The sequence below is a fragment of the Neofelis nebulosa genome, chromosome 14 (assembly GCF_028018385.1).
Source record: "Neofelis nebulosa isolate mNeoNeb1 chromosome 14, mNeoNeb1.pri, whole genome shotgun sequence".
Classification (NCBI taxonomy): Eukaryota; Metazoa; Chordata; class Mammalia; order Carnivora; family Felidae; genus Neofelis; species Neofelis nebulosa.
Genome location: NC_080795.1, coordinates 63442977 through 63469088, shown reverse-complemented (window position 1 = coordinate 63469088; position 26112 = coordinate 63442977). Strand labels below are relative to the sequence as shown.

The 26112-nt window shown below is 38.9% G+C and overlaps 1 protein-coding gene across 10 annotated transcripts in view; it reads left to right on the top strand.

Moving 5' to 3' along the window:
* The window catches only part of ENPP2 (ectonucleotide pyrophosphatase/phosphodiesterase 2), a 112211-nt gene that overhangs the window by 50581 nt on the left and 35518 nt on the right, over nucleotides 1-26112 (top strand). For 6 of the 10 annotated variants that reach the window (XM_058698915.1, XM_058698914.1, XM_058698911.1 and 3 more), the window contains exons 6-13: nucleotides 1050-1147; nucleotides 1368-1447; nucleotides 2715-2834; nucleotides 11018-11073; nucleotides 15871-15936; nucleotides 16630-16702; nucleotides 21343-21498; nucleotides 23540-23648. In XM_058698915.1, coding sequence (XP_058554898.1) covers nucleotides 1050-1147; nucleotides 1368-1447; nucleotides 2715-2834; nucleotides 11018-11073; nucleotides 15871-15936; nucleotides 16630-16702; nucleotides 21343-21498; nucleotides 23540-23648 — 758 coding nt within the window. The remainder of the gene's footprint in view (nucleotides 1-1049; nucleotides 1148-1367; nucleotides 1448-2714; nucleotides 2835-11017; nucleotides 11074-15870; nucleotides 15937-16629; nucleotides 16703-21342; nucleotides 21499-23539; nucleotides 23649-26112) is intronic. The other 4 variants (XM_058698919.1, XM_058698917.1, XM_058698918.1 and 1 more) reach the window with 1 other exon arrangement.

The window sequence follows — 26112 nt, the reverse complement described above, 5'->3', positions numbered from 1 at the left end:
TGGAATGGCGATGGTTTCTGACTGCTTAAAATATGTTCAGTTATTTTTGAGACAAAAGCAGTCTAGTGGTAGAATGAAACGATAATAGTAAGGATTAGAATGAACTCTTTTATAGTATTCTTCTAAGTGCTTTATATGTGACCCATGTGAAATACACCTCATTTATCATGTGGCTTCCAATAAACTCAAGCCGGTGCTTGCTGAGTTATCTTCAAGCTATCAGAAAAAGTTTTGCACCTAGTTTAGTATTCTTAGGTCTGACTCAATAGTTACATCCTCAGAATATAACAAAGGACAAAAGAATGTAACAAATGTGAATCTCACATTTCATCAGATTCTGCCCTAGATGGGTATGGATAGTCAGGTCCTTTACTGATGAACTTTTTAAAGATCTTCGACAATTTTAATTATTTTTAAAGTTATTTTAGGATCAAATCTAAAAGAATTCTTTTATAAGTTTTAGTTCCAGTGACAGGAGTACTGTGGCTATTAATTTCATATTCATTTACTTCAGTCATCCATTCATTTATGTGTCTGATAAATATATTTATTGAAGCCCTGCTATAGGTCCACAAAATGGAAAGATAAATAAGATACAAAGAATGGCAAAAGAGGTATGAATTAATATTTTAAAGGAATTGAAACATGTGAACAACTAACATTATAGAAGAGGAAGCCTTCAGCTGGATTTCAAGGAATGCATAAGAGTTTTCCAGGCAGCAGATGGGAGAATACATATTCCAGGCAAATATAGCAACTTTATACCCTGTGAACAACCTTGTTTGCAATGCGAGAGGCAACAGAGGAGAAAGTCTATTAGGGGAAATCTGGAGTCCGGTCCCTTGCCTGGCCCTTTTATGATCTTGGTCATTTAACTCTGGACTTTGGTCATCACAAATGTGACGTGGCCGGAAGCCCAGGCTTGTATGGATATCCTCATTTGAAGTTTCATCTTGGAAATTTCCTGGTCCCAATTGTTGAGAATGACTAGGTGTAATGGACACTTTATAGCAGCAAGTTTTCTAAAGTGGAATATGTTACTGTTTAAGGTTTGTTCGCCCTCCATTAATCATCTTTTCTGTGGATGGTTTCCGAGCATCCTACATGAAGAAAGGCAGCAAGGTCATGCCTAACATTGAAAAGCTAAGTAAGTCATTTTCATGCTGTATTCTCGTCAGTATTCGTGGTCTGCACAGTAAATGCTTAGCTGTGGGCTTTGACAGAGCTACGGACACGCGGCTTTAGATGTGTTTTATCATACGAGAGTGAAGGTAACACAAGTCTTTGATAGTTTATAAAGTGGATTCCCACACGTGAGGTAGCTCCTGCTGGTCCTCTTGTCCTAACATCTGAAATTCTGTTCCTAGGGTCCTGCGGCACACACTCTCCCTACATGAGGCCCGTGTACCCAACAAAAACTTTCCCTAACTTATACACTTTGGCCACTGTAAGTATTTTTTCAAATAATATAGATTCCGAGGGTGTGGATGTAGACCTCATCCTGAAGTGACTTAAAGGGAGATTCGCAAAAACATGTTTCTTAATGTGTAAAGACAATCTTTTCGTTTTCTATCTTGTCTGCGTGAGTCGTTCCCAGTAAATGTCTTTTACAGTTGTGTGGACGACTGAACTTCACTGCAGGTTCAAAACTGAACACTTTTTTCCAGGCGCAGTTCTGTTGGAGCACGTACATTAAACCTCTCTCAAATACCACAAGATCTATTGTGTATTTTCGGAATTTTTAAATAACAGTGTTGACTTCAAGGCCATTCTGTTTTCGTTTGTAGATACTCCCAATCCTATCTTGCTTTCTTCTTTAAAAACGTAATTTGTTTATTTTATTATTATGATGATGATCATTATATTTTGAGAGAGAGGGCACAAGTGAGCAAGGGGAGAGAAAGAGAAGGAGAGAGAGAGAGAAAGAGAGAGAGAAGTGGGGCTCACCCCATGAGGGGCTTGAGCTTGCCCGAAGCGGGACTCGAACTCACACACTGTGAGATCATGACCTGAGCTGAAGTCAGATGCTTAACCGACTGAGCCACCCAGGCAGCTCTATTTATTTTACTATTATGATTGATTTGAGGGGTTCTGGGATAGAAATAGAACTTAAGGAAAAGGAAGAGTGTATTTTAAGTAGAAGCTTCTTTGGAGGCAATAAGTAAATTTCCATCTCAAAGTTAATTTACTGTAATGAAAATTATTGTCATCTTATTAAATTGCAACAGTTAAAAAAACCCAAATATTTTTTTTTAATTTTTTTTTTTTCAACGTTTTTTATTTATTTTTGGGACAGAGAGAGACAGAGCATGAACAGGGGAGGGGCAGAGAGAGAGGGAGACACAGAATCGGAAGCAGGCTCCAGGCTCCGAGCCATCGGCCCAGAGCCTGACGCGGGGCTCGAACTCACGGACTGCGAGATCGTGACCTGGCTGAAGTCGGACGCTTAACCGACTGCGCCACCCAGGCGCCCCGGAAAAAAACCCAAATATTAAATTTCTTACAATCATGTTAAGTCTCTCAGATAGCTTATAATTAGTCCATAGATAATACTTATGTTTGCTCAGACATATATAAAGTCTCTATATATCTTATATAAATTTGGAAATTAAATATTGTTATAAAGCCTCCTATGACAAAAAAATTTATGATAGATCAAACAGGTACAGACTATTACATTGTTATTTTAACAATAAATTTGCTTTTACACAAAGGGACTGTATCCGGAATCACATGGAATTGTTGGCAATTCAATGTATGATCCTGTATTTGATGCCACTTTCCATCTGCGAGGGCGAGAGAAATTTAATCATAGATGGTGGGGAGGTCAACCGGTAAGTTTTGCACTTTTTATGTGTGTATTTGTGCGCTGAAACATTTCATCCCCAAATTTGTTACCTGTAAAAAAGATGCCTAAAATTTCCTCATACTTGGCAATGTTTCTGTCTTTTGGTATTTTATATATATGTGTACACATAATATTTATGTGTATATGTGTGCACACAATATGTATATATATCCATATATGTATATACAGTATTTATGTATGTGTGTATACCTATTACACACATGCATAAATAATGTGTGTACATATATATGTTCATATGTCTATGTGTGTGTGTGTGTGTGTGTAGGTGAGGTTATGATTATAAAAGTGTGAGGTGATAAGTGTCTTCATTAGGCAGGTGGTGATGGAAATGGTGACAGGGGGCTGAATTTCAGAAACATTTTGAGGAAGGAATATATAGTCCTATCTTACTGATTTACCAGATTTATGGGTACAATGAAAAAGAGAAGTGAATGACTATGACTACCCCAAAATTTTAGCTCAGGTGCCATATGAATAGAAACAGGGAAGCTTGCTGAAAAGAAAAAAAAAAAAAAGAACTCAACAATGAAACCCACAGTAAGTTCATAAATTCTTTTGTTTAATCCGTTTTTTGAAATTCTTGGAAGTTACATGTAAGTGGAATTATACCTTAATTTTGGACCAGCAAATTAATACTTTGAAAGAACTCATCCTGTTTACTTCAGCTCCGATGGGTGGGCAGAAAGTAAAAAGGGATGTAGATGGCTTTCTACATAGTATTTTTCCTATGACTGTTTGTATGGTTGGGCAACTTGCTTTGGTCAGACATGAGCAAAATAGCAACATGAGGCCATAGTTGTTGAATGTGCAGAATTGAACCGAGTGCGCACGACCCTGGGTAGAAGGGTCAGAATCTCCACAGGAGCACAGCCCCGTACGCGCAGTCATTGAAACGCATGTAGGAGAAAGACGGCAAATGGTTCCACCTCGTGTCGACTCTGATTGGAGGCTCCCGCCTTTGTGCAGTCTGCTATGGCAAAGAGAGTGACCAGTGTCTGCATATACCCATGAATCTACTATCCCTAAACGGTCCCACAGCTGGAAATGTTTGCTGCAATCTATGGGCAAAATGGAGAATATAAAGTAAGAGAAAAATGGTAATGCTCTTTGATAAAAGGTCATTTGTGATAAAAAAAAGATTCATAACCAAGAAGTATGCAAGGTTAAATATGGGCTTTTCATAAACAAACAAACATTGGAATACTTCTTGTATGTCTGCAGAAGTATTTCTTTATAGTAGAGGTTTTGATTCTTCTGTCTTCATTCAGGCTGGACTCCCAGAAGTCTGTGATGACCTAAATTGTGAGCATAGTAAAATTTGTTTACAAGGTGGATTTCATAAAGTTTATGATAGAGGGACATTTTACGTGTAAATGCAATGATTGAAATTAGAGTTCTCTCAAGCTATTATTATTAGTTGGTTTTTTATATTAATTTTGTCGTGGAAGCAAACTTGCCTGAAGAACCACAAAGGATATAGAGACAAATAGTAATTTTATCAAAGTGGATCACCTTACACCAAGTGTTGACCTTAGTTTCCCTCTAGGTTGGCAGGACTCAGAAGATGAGTCCACATCTTCATTAATTTCTGCAGAAGCAGAGCAGAGGCAATGCTGTTAACTTGCCCAATGGAGTGAAGTCTCTGTTTCAATCCTGTTTGCCTGTTTCCCAACTAACTCTCAAAGTTGATAGATTTGACCAAGTTCAGTATTTTCCTAGTGTTGACAGAGATTTAGAGAGAAACTGATTTGTGTTTCTATCTTCTCGAACAAGAGGACACCACAAGAATTTCAAGGAACATAGTAGCTATCATTTAAAAACATCTTACTGAAATTTGGCATAGAAGAAGAACATATGGACAGAAACTCTAAGAACTACAGAATAAGAGTATAAGAAACTATAAATATTATAAGAAAAGATGAGCCTTAATAAATATTTCTCAAGCATTTATCTCATCCTCTCAGAGGTTTATACATTTCACAAAATCACCAGTGAAAAAAATAATTGAGGTAGAGAAAATATTTATAAAAACCTTAGGTATTTACATTAAACTTAACTTATTTTTACTGAATGATTAAAGCATGAAAGACATTTGGCTAAATAATAAAGGAGCCAGATTAAAAGGTAAACAAGAACCACTCTTATCCTAGTTTGAAATTTAATAGATGGGGTGAGGCACTTGTATAGTGTCCCATCTGACAATTTGAATCTCACCATTAGGCTTCCAAAAAAAATTTCTATAATTTAATTTCACCTTATTTTTAAAGTTTATTTATTTAATTTGAGAGAGAGAGAGAGAGAGAGAGAGAGAGAATGCATGAGTGCAGTGGTGGGGCAGAGAGAGAGGGAGAGAGACAATCCCAGGCAGGCTCCACGCTTACCGTAGAGTGCTATGTGAGGCATGATCTCACAACTATGAGATCATGACCTGAGCTGAACTAAAGAGTTAGATGCTTAACTGATTGGGCCACACAGGCACCCCTCACATTTTTTTTAACACTGATATAGCCATTTTAGCAAACTCAAGTCTGCTTTTAATTTGTTAATCTTCAGAATGTGCTATTAAAAGTTGTTATTCATTTTATGATGCCACATTTCTCATACATATTTTTATGGGATTCCTCTCATTGTTGCTTTACAGTTGTAGTTACTTTTTTCCAATTACAAAATTATGTTCTGTACTCTTCCTGGAGTTCCTTAAGTGTGTTTGTTTCTTTGAAAAATCTCTCTGCTCTAATCGTGCAATTTCTGATAGTAAGGTATCTCAGTGGGAAATTCCCCGTTCAGTTTCAATCTGGACCCAGCAAAGTGGAGAATGAATGAGACTCCACGGGGTGCACGAAACATGGAGATTTGAGAAAAAAAAGTCCAACACCCCACCATCATGCAAGTTCTCTAAAGCCACAGTTTCCAGAGCAGGGCATTTCTAAGAGAAACGGAGGCATTCTTATCATTCCTTAAGCTGCTTAGCCTACAGTTGTTTCTGCCAGTGTTGGTGATGCAATGAGTTGTTCCTGAGACCATCCTCATGAATTACAGTAGTGTGAAAATACAAGAACAATGGCATGTTGGAGAAAGAGACGGCAAAGAGAAGAATGACATTAGAACAGAAGTGAATTTCCAGGTCAAAGGGATGCCTTGATGCAAAGCGCAAGTGGTTGCCTCCCCCTCTTCCTGTCTATTTTATTAACCTGCTAGTGGGTGGTTTTGCTTTCTTTTAAGGAAAGTTGTACCCTTTATTCTTTTACCCTTTGTTTCTTTTCCCTAGATTGCTATAAATCTGGTTTTGTTCTTTTTTTTACTGTATTAATGTATTTAAGATGGACTCTGCTCTGTATTTAGAGTGCTGTAAATGCTCACGTGGCCACTTTGCTACTGGACTCATAATTATTTATAAGCCTTTCAAATGTCAGTTGAAGTCTCTGTCCCTAGGTAGTCACTAAATTCCCCCAGCCCTGGCTAAGCTCAGAGACCCTCCTTTGGGTTTTCATATTATTTGTCATAAATTCGACCATATATTTTTGAAATTATTCACGTATCTGCTTTAGTCTGTGGGTCCCCTGGGGGTAGAATCTCTTTTTTCTCAGTCCCTAACCCACAGCCTGACACAGTTAGGTGTCCCACTACTGTGTCTTGAATTGCACTGCACCCTCTCTGACGCCTGGTTTTTATCCTGTACTGTATCACTCACCTTCTTCTGGCCCTAACCGCCTGCGAAGAGCCACCCACGCCCACAGTCTGTTCTGCTGCAAACCCACTCCTGAATCTCAGTGAATGATTTATTCCAGCATCTGCTATGGCCCCATCCACCCCTCTGGCTTCCCAGAATTCTATGTATCCTGGCTCCATGCTTTTGAATGCAAAGGAATAATTTCCCTGCAAAGAACTGCTAGAAAGACTACGGTTGTAGTTCATGTTTTTGAAAAATGTTTTTTGCTTGTTTTCTTTTTCAAAACTTCTCCCCCTCCTCCCACAGCAGCATACTTTCATTTCAGAAAGTATTGGATTTCACAGTTAAATCCTTCTGATTCCAGTGAGACAGCTTTTATAAAAAAAAAAAAAAAAATTCCTGATAACATATCAAGTAGGTATAATGATGTACCCACTTGTCCCCTCTTCAAAATACAGCATGTAAGACACAAATATTGAAAACTGCCTCTAGATAAAGCAGAGCAATGGAGAAACGTTGGCATTAAAGGTGGGAAATCCAAACCCAGGGTCTTGTCAGGTTATTTTAGTTGTGCTGTTTTACCAGTCTGTGAGGAAATTTATTTTACATTCAAATTCAGAGAAATACTGATTTCCCATTTCTCTGAATTAACAAGGAACTAGGAACTTCTCTCTCTCTCTCTTTTAAATAGCCCCAGAGGCTTGCTTTCACTTTTCTGTTTTTAGACCAAAGTTTTGGTGCCTTTTTTTTTTCTGTGTAATTACTAGATTTAACTTCTGAGCTCAGAAATATAATGTATACGCATGACTACAAGGGAAGTTTTATAGCTACTTATGATCTGATAACCCAAGAACATTATGTTTCAATCTCCTACCATTTGCTAGACCCTGACAGAATGGCTTCATTACTGCTACGGTCCTTTTGTTTGAGGTTTTAAAGTGTTTTTTAGTCTTAAATATTCTCTCATTTGTTCACTTTTTGCACTTTTCTGACCGTGCTCCCATTTTTCTTTTATAAAATATAGTCAACATGACTCATATCAAAAAGCAGGAAGATGGGGCACCTGGGTGGCTCAGTTGAGTGTCCAACTTCAGCTCAGGTCATGATCTCACAGTTTGTGAGTTCGAGCCCTGCGTCGGGCTCTCTCTGCATCCAGCTCAGAGCCTGGAGCCTGCTTCAGATTCTGTGTCTCCCTCTCTCTCTCTCTCCCTCTTCCCTGCTTGTGCTCTGTCTCTCTCAAAAATAAGCAAACATTAAAAAAAAAAAAAAAAGCAGGAAGAATGTTTTGCTTCTTTTTTGGAGAAGAAATGAAATTTTTAAAAAAAGTTTATTTTCAGAGACAGAGAGAAAGAAAGAGAGAAAATGCCAAGCAAGCTTTGTGCTATCAGCGCAGAACCCAACACAGGGCTCTATCTCAGGAACTGTGAGATCATGACCTGAGTTGGACACTTAACAACTGAGCCACCCACCACCCAAGCACTCAAATATATATATATATATATATATATATATATATATATATATATATTTTTTTTTTTTTTTTTTTTTTTTTTTTTTTTTACCTTCTTATTGTCTTTGTGGTCCACTTGCTTTTTACAATTGGCTAATTTTTTTCTGATGACAAAGATTTTAATTGTCATTGTAAAAAGTTTGAGAAGTTCAGAAAAGTACGAAGAACAAATGATCCTGACTTTGCCATTGGGAAAATTTTAGCACACCCACTTCTGCCACCCTCTCTTCCAATGCACTTTTCTTATAGCACCGCAAGGACCCCTTCTGGTGAACTTTTCTCGTAAGCCTTATGGAACTAAAATTTACCCATAGGGCTTCCTGTTGTCCAGATAATGCCAACATCAGCATATATTCCACAGCATAACTTTAGAAAGTGCAGGCTCATCATTTGACAAAACTGCATTTAAAATTTTCCATTAGAAAACCCCAGATTAATCTTACATCTCATAACTGCCAACTATTGCCTAGTACAACTTCCTTGTGAATATCAAGGCCCTAGATTTTGTATGAAGTTGTTTGGATGTGAATACGCTAAATTTGAATCTCTGAAATTAAAATAAGTATAGAAATAGATCACTTAATATAAGAAACTGGTCTCTCTGGGATCTGATGTAGTTTTGAGGCACCTGCAGGATGTCCAGCATTTAGTCTGAGTGCATCTTCTTTAACAGTGGAGGTGCTGGATGGAGAGGCATGGCCACGCTCTTTCCTTATAGGCCCAGCCTACTCCCCCGCCCCTTGGAGCTCTGCCCCAGCCTCAAATGACCAATGAAAACTGTACAAAGCAAGACCGTGCATAGCAAATTTCTTTTTACTTTCCGGCACATTGCATTCCCTCATTTCCAGAGACCACGGGGCTCGCATTCTCTCGTGAGAGGTGGGAAAGGGTACAGGGTTTGAAACATGGCGGATGACAAGGACCAGCAACAAACTGCCAGACCTGTAGAAGAGCCCCTGGATCTCATCAGGCTCAGCATGGATGAGCGAATTTACGTGAAAATGAGAAACGACAGAGAGCTTTGAGGCAGAGTACATGCTTATGGTCAGCATTTAAATATGACATTGGGAGATGCAGAGGAAACTGTGACTACTATAGAAATTGATGAGGAAACATACGAAGGGATGTTTAAATCAACAAAATATTTTTGAAAATATCAGAATATTCCGATGCTCTTTGGGGAGATGATGGTGTACTAGTTACCCTCCATTAAGAGTTGGCTGAACCAAAGAATTTGTCGTGTGTGGAATATAGGAGACTTCTTATGATTGCCTTTTTAAATGCAGAGACATTATAAAGAGAACTCTGTGTAAATTTTGATATTAAGAAACGACCAAGGATTCTTCCACTCCTGAAATGATTTGCAGATAACTCAAAAATACTTAAGCTAAAGGACATCCCCCCCCCCAGCCATTTAAATAAATGTGATAACCAAGAAAAAAAAAAAAGAACAAATGGACACATTTTGAACCCTGGTTGGCCTGTGTGTCCATGGCAGTTTGTCCGCGGGCTGAGATCCTCATATCTCTGACCCATCCCCATGGAAGGAGGAACCACCTCTCCCATGCAGATGACATTCTCTAGCAGTTCACACCTCCTCAAATCTGAGAGGTCACTCTGTGCTCTCCTGCCCATTCCTTACTTGCCAGATGCAGCAGCTGTGATTTTGCGGGGCTCTCAGGGTCTTTAGTCCCTCCAAAGGAGCTTGGGAATCCATGCGGAATCCCCCAGGCCAGGCCACCAGACCTTTCTGAATCCATGGCCAACCTCCTGGAGGCCCCACACCTCCAAATATCCCCTCTCCCCCCAAAACAGAGGTTTTCACTGGAGTCGGTAAGACACTCTGAAAGTCTAGATACAGTGAAATCAGAAAAGGGGCTGGCTGCAATTCCTAGACCATTTTGCTTGGGTCTTACAACAAATGAGCCATATATTTCTTTCTGTTTGCCTCCCAAAGCACAGGGTGGGGGTGGAGGGTTGGTTCTTACAGACTTATGTTCAATGGGACACTGGCCATCTTAAGCTGTTTTTAATGTTCCTAGAATAACTGGATTATATTTATTTCCAATGCATAATAATAAAGATTAAAATAGATCTAGTGTTCACCAAATGCTAAGACACTGCTTTAAGGGCTTTAAATGTATTAACTTATTAAAGCTTAGAATAATCCTATGTGCTAGGTAATATTACCTACATTTTAAAGGAAACTGAAGCAAGGAGAGCTTAAGTCATTTCCTGGAGGACTGCATACTTGGTAAGTGACAGAGAGGAGGCTTAAAATCCAGCAGCTATCTGGTTGCAGAGCTCAGGTTCTTAACTGCCCTGTCTTCTGACTCGCAACAGCATGTGCTGGAAAGAATATTTCAAAAGCCTCAAAGAAATGCTTGGGTCACCTAACTTGTCCCAGGAATTTATTCTTAAATTTCCATTTATTGAAAAGCTAAATAAAAGACACAAGGGAAAATCCAAAATAAAAAATAGCTTTTTTCCCCTTCTCATTCACCTAGCTTAAAACAAAACAAGACAAAGCTGGGTTCCAGGATTCTGGCATCTGTGTACCAAATTGGGGTTCTCCTCTATAGGCTTTAATAGGACAGGAAACATATGGTCCACTCCTGGGTCCTTTTATGAGCAGAATTCTGTCATATAAGTGAAATGTTCAAAACAATGATCAGAAAAGACAGGTACAGAAGAGACTTCTGAGATGAAATAGGAATTAAAAAATGCCACCAGAATCACAGCAGAGCTTTTGAAAGCTTTTGCAGAGAATGTATTGAATGACATTCATGGAAACAATGCTTCTGACTTCCAGATGTGAAAAGAGAATGATTGCAAATAATGTGAAATTTATGACGGGGTGTGGGTAAAGTATAAGAGATCTGATCTAATATATTTTAAAACTTTTTTCTTCTTTGAGAAGAAAAAAATCTCAGAACGTGTTATAAGCCTCTTATATTTTCCTCATTAGCTATGGATTACAGCCACCAAGCAAGGGGTGAAAGCTGGGACATTCTTCTGGTCTGTGTAAGTTGTCTTTATTTTGTCAGTGTTTGTAAAATTGCAATTATGATCAGTTTATGAAACATTAACTCAATTTGATTTCATTTCAGTTAAATACAAAAGCACTTGAGCTTTTCTATATTTTCTGACTGAAAATAATCTTCCAATCATTTTTTAGAGGTCTTCCCTCCTTTTTCCTCCATCTTTTCTTAATAGAATATGAAGATTTTCCCTTCTTGTCATCCTTCAGATTTTTCTGTCCATTTATAGGGTTTGGTAACTTACCACCAAGGATCGTATATTTCTCTTGGACTATTTATTGCTGTGGTTTGCATTATCATTTTCTATAAATATATTATAACATACTATGTTTATTTTGGTTCACAACATTAAAAGTCTAGTGTGGTCTCAGACAGCTGATGTAGTAGTCTAGAGATTGGAAATTCCAGACAGGAGACAAGGGGAAGCCTCTGTTTCCACTCCATTTTCCACTGAACTCTAGGATTTCCCTAATAAGAAAAATGGAAATGCCACTTGTCTTCCCCACAGAGCTAATGGGGGGATTAGTAGTTAATGTTCATAAAGTAGTCTTTAGGTGAAACTTACCTAATAAAAGTGTCAACATGTTGATTATTTTTAAGGCTCCTTAGTTAGAAAAGGAATCTGTTTCAACTTTCATGGGGATTTTGTTCCCACTGAGATGTTCTTTCCATCTTTTTTTTTTTTAACCACCTAAAGCTGTTTCCATATTTGCCTCCTCTTACGCCTTAACAAAAATCTGACTATTCTATAATAGTAGTGTGCTGAGAGCAATCACAGGTTCAGATTAATCCAGAATGGGACCATCTATATTCTCCAAATTCAGGAATAAAAGTAGCTTTTTCAGATTTGAAGGGCTGCGTTGAAACTGGGTTTGGTGACTTTAAGACAGTGACCCTTTAAAAGTCTCCCCCGCCCTATTTTTTAAAGAGCTTGTCTGAGTTGAGAAATAAGTGTGGGTATGTTAGAAATGACATGTAGATGACATGTTGATCTACCAATTTAATCATCTGCATTACATTTTTGTAACCCTTGACTGTCATAGATGCTTACAGAAATGATTTCTTCTGTTCCACAACATATTTGCTCAGCAGAACGGAAAGGAGCCAACAACATAATTAATACCTAGGTCCCACCCTTACCCCCCGAAACTGCTGCAAAGCTTCGTTGAAAAGGCCCAGTGTTCTGATTTTGAATGGCAATTTTCTCCACCCATTTCAAACTACTTCCAAGAAGGTAGCTTTTGTGTGCTCTAAAGATGTCTTTAGTTTGGCTTTGCTTCTCAGGCTATTGTTCTTTTATCTCTGTATTCCAGGAGTGACTTGGATTTAGGTTTTTTTTGTTTTTTTTTTTCTTTAAAAAAAAAATCTTGTTATAACTCACACACACACACACACACACACACACACCAGGGTCATACTTTCAGTTTTTTAATGGAATATATGTCAAGGGAATCTACACATGGTACATTCTGAAAAATTTTAAGTTTAAAACCAGATTCAAGGTGCAGAGTTAGACTTGGAAGGCCATATTTTTAACGTGATTCTGTACTGCAACCTAGAATTATTCTTGCTTTTTAAATGATAGTATTCTATTCCAAAGTACTGATGCTGCTCCATTCCATTTTGTGTGTGTGTGTGTGTCAATTCATGTTCAAAAGCAGTAATTCCTTTTATGTATGAGTGTTTAGATTGCTTCTAATCCTAGTGCTGCCACTTAATAGATTGCTGGCTGTAGACAAGTGATTTAATCCCTCGATAACATAGGGTGTTGTGAAGATGGAATGAGCTAACTTTTTTAAAGGGCCTAGTAGGGTGCTTAGTACACAGAGAGTAACCAATAAGTGGTTTTTGTTTTCTAGTCCACATCATCTCTTCCAACATTGACCATACAATGGCTATATGTGTTCTAAGGTAATTGGTTCCCTTTAACACTAAATACCTCATCTGGTCCTTCATTTTCCATCCCTCCTATTTTTTTTTTCTTTTTCTGACCATCTCTGACATACTTGGTCTCAGAACAAATTCTATATCAAACAGTGATGGTAAAGACAGCGACACAAGCACCAATTCCCTTTCCATTTGGACACACACTGTTCCTTTGCCACATTTGTTTGTGCTGTCTCTGGGTTGTGTTTTAAACACTAATGGCTAGGGGCTATGTCTTTTTAGTTCCTGGGCAATTTCATAAAGATAATGTAGAACTCATAGGAAAGTTAGAGACCACTTTGTCCAGCTCCTCATTGGCAAGGTTAGAATAGTGTGGCCGAGAGAGGTGAAATGTCATGCCCGAGGGTCACAGTTTGAATGGATATTCAGGCATCTACAGTTCTCATCTCTGGTTCTTAGGACACACACATACTCAGCTCCTGCCCAGAAAATGGTAATCCCCTGCTTATCTTTCTAAGAAGAGAATGGCGACTCCTCCGTAATGGTCTTTTTAGTAGGAGAATTTTGTATCTTTATTTACATTCATACAAATGCCTTGAACATGTTATACGTTTAACAAATATTTCATGAGTGTGTGTGTCATCTCTGTGGACTTGTGGATCCAGTACATGATGATAAAAGCTAACATTTTTCTAACTTCTGTGTGCCCGGCACTGTTCTAAGTGCTTTTCGTGTATTATCTCTTTTAATCTTTAAAAGAGCCTTATGAGATAAGAGCTATTGTTATCCTCATTTTATGGAGGCACTGAAACGTTAAGTAACTTGGCAAAGTCTAGTCACCAGCACATGTTGGAGTCAGCATTCAAACGCAAGCATTCCAGCCTCAGAGTGGATGCTTTTATTCCTTGCTGGTCAGACGCCCCATCCAGCGAAGGTGCTAGAGGATGCGTGTTCTGAGCTCGACACAAAATCTATTAGCTTGTATTTTTCCATTAGCATCAAGGGAGTCCATCAGAGTCCATTTCTGTGACTTAACAGCAATTATGTAAAATAAAGCAGCTGGCAGGTAGGTCGTGAAATAAGGTAGAATGAAAAGGCTACTGCATTTGGCTTTTTTTTTTTTTTTAAGTTAGGAAAGAATTCTAAATATGTAATTATTTTGCTCAGATACAGAGGATTTCTGAGGCTGATGAATTAAATACCTTAAGTGATGATCTTGGCTTTGCTATGCCTATTTCTAATTCAATTATAGGCTATAATACACAGGGTCACATTTATTCAGTAGCCTTGAAATTTGTTTACATTAAGACTCATTTTATGTTAAACATGATTTTCTGGCGCTGTTGGGATAGTTCTAGACTGGGAGGGGGCCAGAGGAAGGACATAGCTCCGATCTAGGAGAGTTGGTGGGGCTTGGGGGGTGGGGGTTGCCTGGGGAGAGGAACTGCTTGATTAGGGCTCCTGCCAGCTCCATCCAGCCTTCCACCATGGCTCTGGAGCTTGGTTTTTCTCCCAGCTTTCTCTTGTTCACCTCCACCAAGAGTAAAAGTGTAAGTGGCTCACCCAACATCCCACAATAAGTTTCCAGTAGAGTTTATTTTTTGGAGCAGTTTTAAGTTCACAGCAAATGAAACTGGAAGGTACAGTGACTTACTAAGCCCCCCTTTGCCCCTGCACATGCATAGCCTCCCCCATTATCAATGTCCTCTACCCGAGTGGTGTATCTGTTACAGCTGATGAACCTACACTGACACTATTATCACCCAGGGAACATAGTTCATATGAGGGGTCACTCTTGGTCACAGTAATGTTTACTGACCACAATTAAACTTGGGCTTTAGTTTGAGTTCGTCATAAACAAGCTCTAATGCCTGTTCTTGGATTGGGGGGGAGCAGAAAAGCATGTCGTGCTACTTGTTAGGAAAGAATAAGCCAATTTCCCCATAAATAAAGACATTGCTCAGCTTGTGAGCATCTCAATGAAACTCAGCCCAGGATACAGTACCGTCATGTTAGCTGAGAGCTCCCAAAGCTGGTGCCAGATTTTGGGTAATTATATTTCAACAGAGGAATGAGACTTAAACACAAAAGTCATTGTGGATGAAGATTATACCCTGTCAGTCTCATAATTATAGGTGCCTATTCTTGATAGATTTTGATAAGCTAGAAGAGAATTTCATGAATACCTTTCCTAACCCCTTATTTTATAGAGGAAGAATGTAAAGTTTCAGATTAAATAATGTTTCCAAAGTCATATAGGTCTTTAGAGATAGAATGATAACTAATTATGATCATTAATAAAAATAAAGGTTTTTTGTTTTTTGGGTTTTTTTTTTGGGGGGGACTTACTATGTGGTAGGCCCTGTACGTGCCCTTTGCCTGTTTTGTCTCATTTTATCTTTATGACCAAGCTATGTGCCATATGCCTTGCTATTATCTCTCTTTTACTGATGAGTAAACTGAGGCCCAGAGAGATCAAAGTGGGGTAGAGGTTAAGAGAGGTCATACCACCAGCAAGAAGCAGATTGAGGTGTCCTGGTAACCTCGGTGGCCATAGCTAATGGCTTTACTCACTGGATGGCAATGCTTCTGAGCCCAGGGTCCTTTTCTGCCTGTAGCAGAATCTCTGATCAGCCAGACAGGTTGCTCACTTGATTGGGAGTGAGAGTTTCAAGTCTCACCTTCTATGACAGAGGTTGAGCAATATGATATGTTACAAATGGAAGTGGAAGTTTAAACACTGATTCGAAAGATGGCCTTTTATGACGAGGATGTGAAAGCAAATGGCGGTAAATAGAGAGCCCTTGGTCCTGGTGCCAGCGTGAGCAGTCATCAGGCTGAAGTTTGTGGAAATGCAACCTAACATCATGCTTTACTTGTTATCACCCTACAGAGTCATCCCTCATGAGCGGAGAATCTTAACCATACTGCAGTGGCTCACCCTGCCAGACGATGAAAGGTATTTGTTTCCGTCTCCCTGACTTAACCTCTCCTTTCTTCAGTCTGTTTCCATTGTAGGTTAGAATTGGGTGAAAACTAGATGGGCTGTGAAATAGAAGCACAGTCAAGGTTTGGTATTATTAAAAGTTTTATGGTTCTCAGTCTTGAACGTTACCTTCCCTAAGAAGGGTATAATGGATGTAGGCTATTGGGGAGCATTTAATTACATGGATGGACTACAGCTGTTAATCCTGGCCACTACAGCAGAGGTTAAGGGAGTTCCTGGCTTTGATAAATGAACCAGCAGCATCCCAATGATGCCGGGGAAGCATTAAGACTGACTTTTCACTTTAATGGAGTTGTTCTTTTAGGCTGCAGACTGCATGGTCCATGTGAATTTTCACTGGGCTCTGTTATCTTGAAGATCAAAGACCTGAGTATGTGTTCAGATAATCCTTTGTGACGTTTGGTCCCTGAGAGTGGTACCAGGAGGTTACTACAGTGTGGGTGGTGTAGGGGGCAGTGGATGTGGAAAAAATAGAATTCCTACCCCCCCAAAAAAACAAGAGACATTTTCCATGGTAATACTAACAGTGGTTGGGATATTAATTAACTTGATTTGAGATAATTTTCTCTTAATGTGAAGAGACACTTGATATTCTTTGTTATATGTGGTTTGAGGGAGATTCTGAACCTTCCAATTTTCCCGTAGGCCTTCAGTCTATGCCTTCTATTCGGAACAACCTGATTTCTCTGGACACAAATATGGCCCTTTTGGCCCTGAGGTTAGTAGCTTATCATCTGCTTGAGGAGAACCTGTGCCCCTGGCTACCTGAGCTGCTGACCTTATTTCAGGTCTCGTACAAAGTGTCTCATATATGCAAGGTTTATATATATACTACAAGACTAAAAACATTTAAAAAAGTCTTGAACATACCTGTTTCTCTTATAAGAATTTCATTTCAGATTGATTTGATATTCAAACATATCCTAATCTTGGTGTTCACAGGAGAAGTATATGTCATCCCTGAAGGCATTAGTCAAAAGGTGAAGGATCAGGGAGGGTTGGCATTTGCCATCACTGGGATAGGAGTGGAAAGGCATCTGGAGATGAAATGCACAATACAAAACATTACAACTGAATTTTAGCTCTGTTACAATGATTATGCAGTCAGAGAGGATAGGTCAGCTAAGTAGCTCTAATAGCCTGAGCAGGTGCAATCAACCTGGTATATGTTATAGCATTGGACCCTTCTTTATTTGATCAATTTAGGCATAGATATATACCTGTGAAACCATCACCACAATCAAGACTATGAATGTATCCATTATTCCCCCAAATAAAATTAATTCTTTTTTTTTAATTTTTACCGTGTATTTATTTTTTAGAGAGAGAGAGAGAGAAGGGGAGCACAAACAGGGGAGGGACAGAGAGAGAGGGAGACACAGAATCCCACGCAGGCTCCAGACTCCGAGCTGTTTGCACAGAGCCCAATGCGGGGCTCGAACTCACAAATGGTTAGATCATGATCTGAACTGAAGTCAGATGCTTAACCAACTGAGCCACCCAGGTGCCTGAAATTAATTTTTAATGGAGAGAGATGCACTATTGAATGAATCTATTTAGCAGAGCAATGTAATGCCCTTTTATCAGTCAGTCAGTAATCTTAGTTGGAAACAATCTGTTATATAATATCCAGTATAACTTCAAATTCAGAGGTGGGAAAGAGATAGTTGTGTTTTGTTATGTTCCTCATTTGTCTGGAAATGGAAATCTTCGCAGTGTTGCAGCATAGATCACTTTAAAACATGACAGGATTTGCAAATCTAAAACGTTTTCCATCTCTCTTTCTAACTAGTGTGGTAAGATCTACATCGACACAATAAAACTTGATTTGGGATAAAAAAATCATTTCAAAAACTCTGTTAATGGAAGCTGCCTTCCATTCTCTAATAGGCTGTGACAACACTGCTCGTGATAATTAAGTTCATTGTGTTCAGCATAAGATTGAGTAGGAAATACAGAGAAGTGTGTTGGTTTAAATACTTTTGAACAAAACCCAGTATATCTAAACAAAGGCAGTAAATACCAAGAAGCCATAAATATTTTTGAATGTTTCAACATCAATTCTGTCATGATTTTTTTAAACACTGGAAACTAATGGCTATGTGAAACCATTCTTAGTTTGCCTTAAATCATTGAAGTTATATAAGTCTGATGCTCTTTTTCCTGTCCCTTTGATGTTTAACGAGTGTTGCATGATTATGAAACACAAATGATAAAATGAGATAAACATCTGCATGAAACACAAATCTTATTCTTGCTAGAACAAGCATGGCTGTTTTATCTTTAGGATGACTTTCTTTGAGATTAATCTAAAGTGAACAAAAGGAACTACATTTTATGAAAATGTTAAAAAAAAAAATCCTAAGTAGTTCCATGTGCCTTATTTAAAAGTTCAGCTTTGCTTGAATAATAATATCCCTTAAAAGATCCCATGGCATAGGCAAGCCAGAGGTTGGTTTAGCCATTCTTTTAAAAGGAAGAAGCTGGACTGGGGCCGCTCGAGTCACCTGGCTGGTAAGTGGACTGAGCGGTAGAATCTCAGAACTCCTGGGCCAGGGTCTTCCCATAGAACCATTTATCTCTCCTTTAGTCCAGGACATAAGCAGAGTGGTCATTAATAACCATGTTCAGTTCATACAGAAGATTTTCTTCATGTCAAAAGTTGGCTTTTGACAATGTAGATGAAGTATAACTCTTACGGTCCTGATTTCCTTAAAAGTCATAAAGCTCAGCAATGTTTTTTATCCATGAACATCTCTGGATTTCTAGAATGTGTAGTTCAGTTGTAATTGCGTACTTGAAAGTGTCTGTGTGCATGTTTTAATCAAGAAATAAACTGAAAGGTTTCTTTTAAAGTACTGAGCAGTGCTAAATGGAATGTAATATAAGATGCTTTAGTTTGTTGTAATGATGATGCTGTGCTCAAGGTTACTCCTAAATATACAGAGATTTTTTTCTTCTAGAATTTTTGAATTAAGACTTGAAGGTATTAGTGCTATGTTCTTTTCAGTATTAATACTTCCTTTTAACTGGGATATTCTCATGTATCCCCTGGGTAAAACTCTTAATTAGGTCCTTGGAATGTATCTTCAGTTACGATAACTTGGTAACCTGGTCACTTTCTTTTGGTAAGGCAAGAGATATTTTCAGATTTCAACTATTTTTCATTTGGTTCTAGGAATCCTATTTCTACTGAAAAATAAAAACAAAACCATTTATGCTTTAAAAATGCAAAACCAAAACAAGCCAGCAAAACCTCTTTTCTGTAGTAGACGAATTGGTTTATATACCTGTAGATCCGTTATATACATGTGGTGTGCATGTAAAGGCTTTACAAACGGAAATATTATTCATAAAATCAGTAACATGTCTTCACTTACATCTAAGGAGAAAATACCTTGCATTTGAAGTTTAATTGAAAAAAATTAAAAATGCTGTGTGCTACAACGAAGTTGAAATCTGTGCATTATTTGCTTACTGTCTGAGTATACTTTTTCCAGGACGATTCTCAAAGACTCTTAAATGAGATGACCAAACTTTGGGCTAATAGCTTCAAGAAATGGTTTATTGCTCCTGGTTTCATAGTGTAAGGGTGAATGTTCAGAAACATGCTTGCTTTTGATTGTTGGCGCAATCTTTTTCTCTTTGACCTGTGCTTTCTCTGTGACTCCTCGTTCGGCTGCTCTTCCAGGCCTAGAGGCAGAGCTTTGGCTGGCTAGTTACTACCTTCAGATGGCAAAGTATTCTTCTGAAAAGCAGGGAAATTTGCCCCTCTCCCTCCGGTCCTCCTAATAACCTCAGGCTAAATCTTCTAAAGTCAGACTAAAGTATGGCTGGTCAGTGAAATCTTAGCTTTTGTCTACCTCTAACATTTGAAGAAGGAAGTACGTGCAATATAATCACTGGATGAAAACTCATTTTGGCTAAATCCTGTTTCTCCCGCTGCTCCTCTAACCTGCTGCAACCAGAAGGGCTCACCTTTGGAGTCTTCTGAATGGTGGGGTCTCTTGCAAATGGCTGGGTGTCTGATGGGCCGACTTGAGCACTAGCTGAAATGTATTCAGTGACCATGAAATGGGAAACTGTCTTTTTCCTTTTGCTCCTCTTCTCGTGGAGAACTGCCTGAAACTAGATGCATTAAAAAAAAAACAAAAAAAAAAAAAACAAACACCACCAAGCCAGAGTCCATGGGGCTGTGTCTTTCAATTGCTCTGCCAGGGACAGAGGATGAGGCGGAAACGGAAGTGCCTTTGCAGTGGCTTGCTCTGGAAACGGTGAAATGGCATGGCAGATGGCCTCCCTCTTGGATACACTAACATTGTTCCTCCTTCTGCCCCTTCCTGCATCTGAATGATTCTTGGAGCAGCAGTCCCACCAAGAGAGACTCAGCCAGGGAGACGTCAGGGCTTGCTGCTTTAATTCACCTTTGCACCATCAGCAAATCAGGGGCCTGTTTTTCTCTAGCGTTTGGAAGTCCCAAAGGTTATCTTCCTTACTCAGGTTCTGTGTCAGCCTTCACCACTCTCTCTAGATTTTCACAACGAGATGTATAGAAAGAGTATAAGCACATAGACTCTTTCTTGAGATCTGTACCAAGATGAAGAGATCTTGATGAGTTTTACATTTTACCTAATTTTGCAAGATAGTTTTTTAAAAGACAGTTTTATTTATGGTTCTCTCTTGGATTTAGAGGTCCTCTGTACCGAAAACCTAAATTATCATTGGGAAGGAAGTTCTCTCTCCTGCTGAAAGTCCTGATTTGTCTAAGTATACATTTATGTCCAAGGAGGATTGCTTATTATTTATGCTCCATTCCATCCTTGGTTTAAACATTTTCCCCTAATCCTTGCAAATGAAGGTGACACTTGCTTTGATATAGTGGTGGTGTGAACAGATATCCATCAGATTCTGAATTGGAGCCACCTACATGAATCCCTTGAAATGACTACCTTGAAATGACTAAATGGCTAGTATTTTATTTGGTTTTCTGCTAGTACTTTATAAATGGAGAGCTCTTCATAACCAAAGACCAGTCTCTCCCTAATGTGGGATTTAATGGAATGCAGAACTGTATGTCACCTTCAGTATATCCACAAGCAGTCTCCTTAGCCCAAGAGAAACCCGCATGACTAGATTCTCTTAAATTATATTCTTGCTCGAAGCCTCAAGATGGGTTTAGGAAGCTTCTCTCTATAGAGTTCCATGAATCATTTCTCCTACCAACTTTTTCTCACTTAAGGAGCCTTAGTCTTTTTAACTAAGGCTCTGCTGACCCAAGATGGCAAAGTGTGAGCTTTATTATCTGACCCAGAGGGACAGACGACTTCTGAGTCCAGACATCTCTATCCGCCAGTACAGGAGAGTAGTTATGGCTCACCTCTTACTCCGGCTAAGAGACCTAAGAGGAAGGTTACCCCTAAGAGGAGACAGGAAAGACCAGTTGCTCCTCCAAAGAAAAGAAGAAGAAAATTACATAGGATGGATCATTATGCTGCGGAAACTCGTCAGGACAAAGTAAGTTTATCTATTGTTCCAAAGCTTTGTGGCGGGTAGGTCTGAGTTGAAGGTTTTCTTTAGTGCCTTGCTTTGAAAATCAGCTGAATATGTTTCAGAAAAACTCTGGTTTTGTCATTCTTGGCTTTGAGTCCAGAAGAATCTGGCACTTCAGAGGTTAACACTAACGTGAAGACCTCCTGAACTTTCAGCAAGATGGGAAAAAAGAACCTTCCACTTTCTTTAGAATCAGTCGCCCTAAACCTAGTATTAACATTTAGGCTTGAACGAATGTTAGGAAGGCTGTTGGTTTTGCTTGCACTTATTCATGGAATTGGTTACAATGGTTTGTAGCCTTGGTTCTTGAGACAATCCAGCAAGGCAGCGAGGGGATTCCTCAAAGACCATATAAATTCGAACTCAATAGAAAATTGGCTCAGATTAATGGTGCATACCTTCAGAGTCCAGAAAAGGTCTTAGGTTATAGACAAGGGAATAGCTGAGGTGGAAAGCAAGAGAAAACAATGGGTAGTTGGAATTGTGTGTATTTTCTCATAGAGACGTGAATAACGTCGACTCTTTTCAGTACATTCAGAAGAGGTTAGAAGTTGTCACTTCTCTCAAAACCTTCAGGTACCTCTGAGGCACTCTCTTGCTTATGACCATCTGAAATCGTCACTGAGAAGCAGGTCCTGGATTTCACCTGAGTTGTCTGGTGAAAATAAGGCATTGCCAAGCATTGACATATTAATGCTTTTGGTATGTTTTTGTTGAGGCAAAGGTCTTAGAAGAAAGCATCGTTTTCCCAAAAGCAAATACCATTTAGTTCCACATGTGGTAGCCCTTCAGATGATGCTGGCGCATATCATTCTGAGACTTTTCACTTGTGACTTACTCCTTGGGACAGAATTTGAAATACTGACTCCTGCCATGAAGGAAAACAAGTTTACGGCTGATTTTACTGAGGATGTGATTTGAGGAAAGGTCTTGAGTCACCTGAGAAGACACTAATGGAGGATAATATTATATGTCTGAAATAAAAAATGATATGCAGACCCTTCTGTTCTTACCAGTCATCTTGGGTGTATGTGTGTGGTTGCAGCTAAGTTGTAAAATTCACCTGAAGTACAGCCAAGTGTTTGTCTGATGAGGTGTTTCTTGGAAATCTTTCCATCGCATAGAGATGACAGTGAGAGGGAAGTCTCTAGTGTGTGGGAGAATTCATGCTGTTAGAATCTTCCACTGGAGGCAAGAAAATGAGAGATGGATTATATTTCTTAAGATTTGTAAATCTTCAGACAACTGAGTTTTTGTGTTTCCTTAAGCTCAATAAGAATTCTAGAACAAGCTCAGTGGTTCACTTCTTCTGAAGTTAAGACTCTTGTAGATTCTTATTCACTCAAAATCAGCTTGAAAGGGACTAAATTGAGAAGCAATAGCTTGTTTCTTAGAAGAGATTCTTCTAGTAACCTTGTTTCTTGGAAGAGATTCTATTATGGGATCTATTATTCTCAGACATTGACAGTTAAGTTCTTGGAGACATTAGATGGATTCCATTGTATTAGTGATGTTCTAATTTAGCATCAAATGGAAGGGTACCATTTTACCTCACAACTGTTTTTGATTCACTTAGCCTCCATCGTCTTGCATGGTTCAAAATCTGATGTGATTTCACCTAGCAAACAACAGGCTTAAACTATCCATCTGACTTTCTGCTCACTCTCAAAATTCTTGGATTTAAATAACATTGTTACATTTTAGAAAGGCCAGTTTATCTCTAAAAAAAAAAAAAGAATTTACCTTTATCTTTCTGATATTTTTGTATCACAGAATCTTAAAAGGGATTGAATGAGGGGAGATTTTACATTCCTGAAATAATACAAATAAAAGTGATCAGAACAGATTTCCATTAAGAGCAGCAGACAGATCTCCCTAGACAAAGCTCTGCCTCTGGGCCTGAAGTTTTCTTTCCAGAATGTTCTAGGGGTAGAAGATCTATGAGAAACTAAAAGGAAAAAAAAACCCAAAAACCTGCCGGGCCTAATTTGCTCTTTTTTTCCAGATGACGAATCCTCTGAGGGAAATTGACAAAACAGTGGGGCAATTAATGGATGGACTGAAACAGCTGAAGCTGCATCGCTGTGTCAATGTCATCTTTGTTGGAGACCATGGTAAACCTTTGTTTCTTCTTCGCTAATAGGACAACTACATAGATCATGTTTCTGATGGAGAACGCTTGCCCTCAGAGTCCCAGATTGTATTCTTCACCTTCTTCCCTCTTTCTTTAGGGTAGGGAAAGAAGTCAGCCATGACTCAAAAGTGTGAGATGACACGAGATGACCCTGGATCATTCTGACCCAAACCGGGGACTTCCTGTGTCATCCTTTTCTTTGCAGGAAAGAAAGTCTTTCCACAAAAATCTGTCTCTTGCCAAAGTGTGGCAGACAATTTGCTTGTGGTATTAATAGCTTCCTCTCTGTGACATATCAGGTGATACTACTCATCTCTGCTAGCCACATCCCCAAAAAGAGCCTACAGAGTTTATGTGCCTTAAAAAAAATCAATCTAAATATGATACGGAGGAGGAGACATAGGATTCTTGTCAAAGAAGAGGTATATAAGTAAAACGATTTCCCTGTATTCACTGAGAGAATTCAAAACCAAAACCACAGGACCTTGCTTCAGTACAGAAACTGTTAAAGAGAGGAAGAGGCAGAGTTTTTCTAAATCACTGTATAAAGTAGAAGAATTCATAACCACTTTGTTGAACATCATAAACATTAGATATTATGGAGCTGCAGGGAGTTCCTCAGAGGGCGTTCTTATTCACAGCTGTGTACCCTGAGTTCTATCTAGAGAGTGTCTCCTGCATTCCAGAACTATCAAATTGAAAGAATGACCCTGGAATGTGGGCCTGCTCCCTTCTAGGAAAAGGCTTCAGAGAAAAAACAATTGGTAGACTCTTTGGTAGTTGTGTTAAGAATGGCAGGCAAGGGTCCCTAGTCAAAGGTCTGCTTTGGGCCTGTAGTTTTCTTTCCAGAATGTCCTAGAAAATCTAGGAGAAGTTAAAAAAAGAAGTTGGGGAACTTGCTTGCTCTTTGGCAGGGGCTAAATGTGACCCTCTGCAAAATCATGCTCCATAAGATTGACTTGGGAGAGAGCTACAGATAAGACAGAGATTCTGGAGCATGTGACACAGCTGATTCAATTTAAGTTGCCCAGAGGTGTCAAGAGCATTTGGTCACAGGCTGGAGCCTCATGTCTAAGAAGTGGATGGGTGCCAGCGAGTCATATGCTGGAGCATTGTAAAGGTCTTAGTTTAAAACCTTGTCTTACCAGGTGCAGGCTTCTGAGATGAGTAGATTGCTTTAGTTTTGGGAAGCCATTGCATCTCTTTCTTAAAAGGTAGTACGGTCTAGTATTTCAGAGCCTGGGCTTTGGAGTAAGAAGTAATTTCAGTGGAGTTCAAATTGCACTGTGCCACTAAGGAGCCACCTCGTCATATGCGGCCTCCTTGTCTGCAGAATGAAAACACTAATACTACCTACACAGAGTTAGTCCAGAGGGTGAGACTGATGACGCTTGAGAAGCTCTTCACATATGGTCTTTGAAAGCAAGAGAGATGGTTCACCGCTACGATGGCAAAACTGACTTCCTAGACGTGTAACAAATGGAAGATCCTTCCAGTCTTCCACCAATATGTGTTTTGAGACTTGCTTTTTCTGAGTTAACAGTGTACTAAAACAGTAGCTGTTCATTGTTTTTTCTTTATGATGGTTTAAATGTTAAAAGACAAGTTGTATCAACTTTGTGCTATGTTGGGATATGTTTTTGTCTTTCTTTATTCCCATTTGTATTGCAAAAGGGATGGGGTGTCTTGATCTGGGATCCCAGAAGGTGATAATTTGGATTTTATCAGGTTTGCGCCACTCTGGGTTGTATTTCTTTATTCCAAAACCTTATGATGTCCTTTACAGAATCACTTATTTTCCCCCTCTTAGAGAATATCTATATATTGGATTGTGCAAAGCAGTATATTAAATCTTCATCGTTCTGTGTCATCTCGTAAATTCCAAAATGACCATAAATGTGTCTACCAGTCCCCATAGTCTATTATTCTGACATTTGAGTTTATGTTGTTTTTTTATTCATCTATTTTTAATATTGATTAAGAATTTTTTTTTTTTTTTTTTTTGATGGGGGCAGAAAACCAGTCTTGGGTAGGGCAGGAATATTTGTTGGTTAAAAAAATTCCCTACCTACACACTTTTTGTGTTTGAGTTGCTAGCTTTCAGTTTTGACTGATTACATTGTTTACAACTTGTTTTCAGCAATATTTTGTTTTTCAGTTTGGGTGGTCATTGGGGCTGACATTTTTTTCTCATCTCTTGTTGCCAGTATTGTTTTGTCAGTAACGTCCAAGGCCACCAGTGGAGACAGACTGAGGACTGGTGATTATGCACTCAAGTCAGGAGATACATTAGAGACAATTGGAAAATGACATTTTGTAAAAGAGACACAGAACTATGTATTCCAGTTATTTCCACCACCCCCAGCTGGGAAGAGTTTGAAGCAATCTAGGATTTTTTTTTTAGAGTATTTCTTTTCCATAATGACTGTGTAAATAGCTTTTTA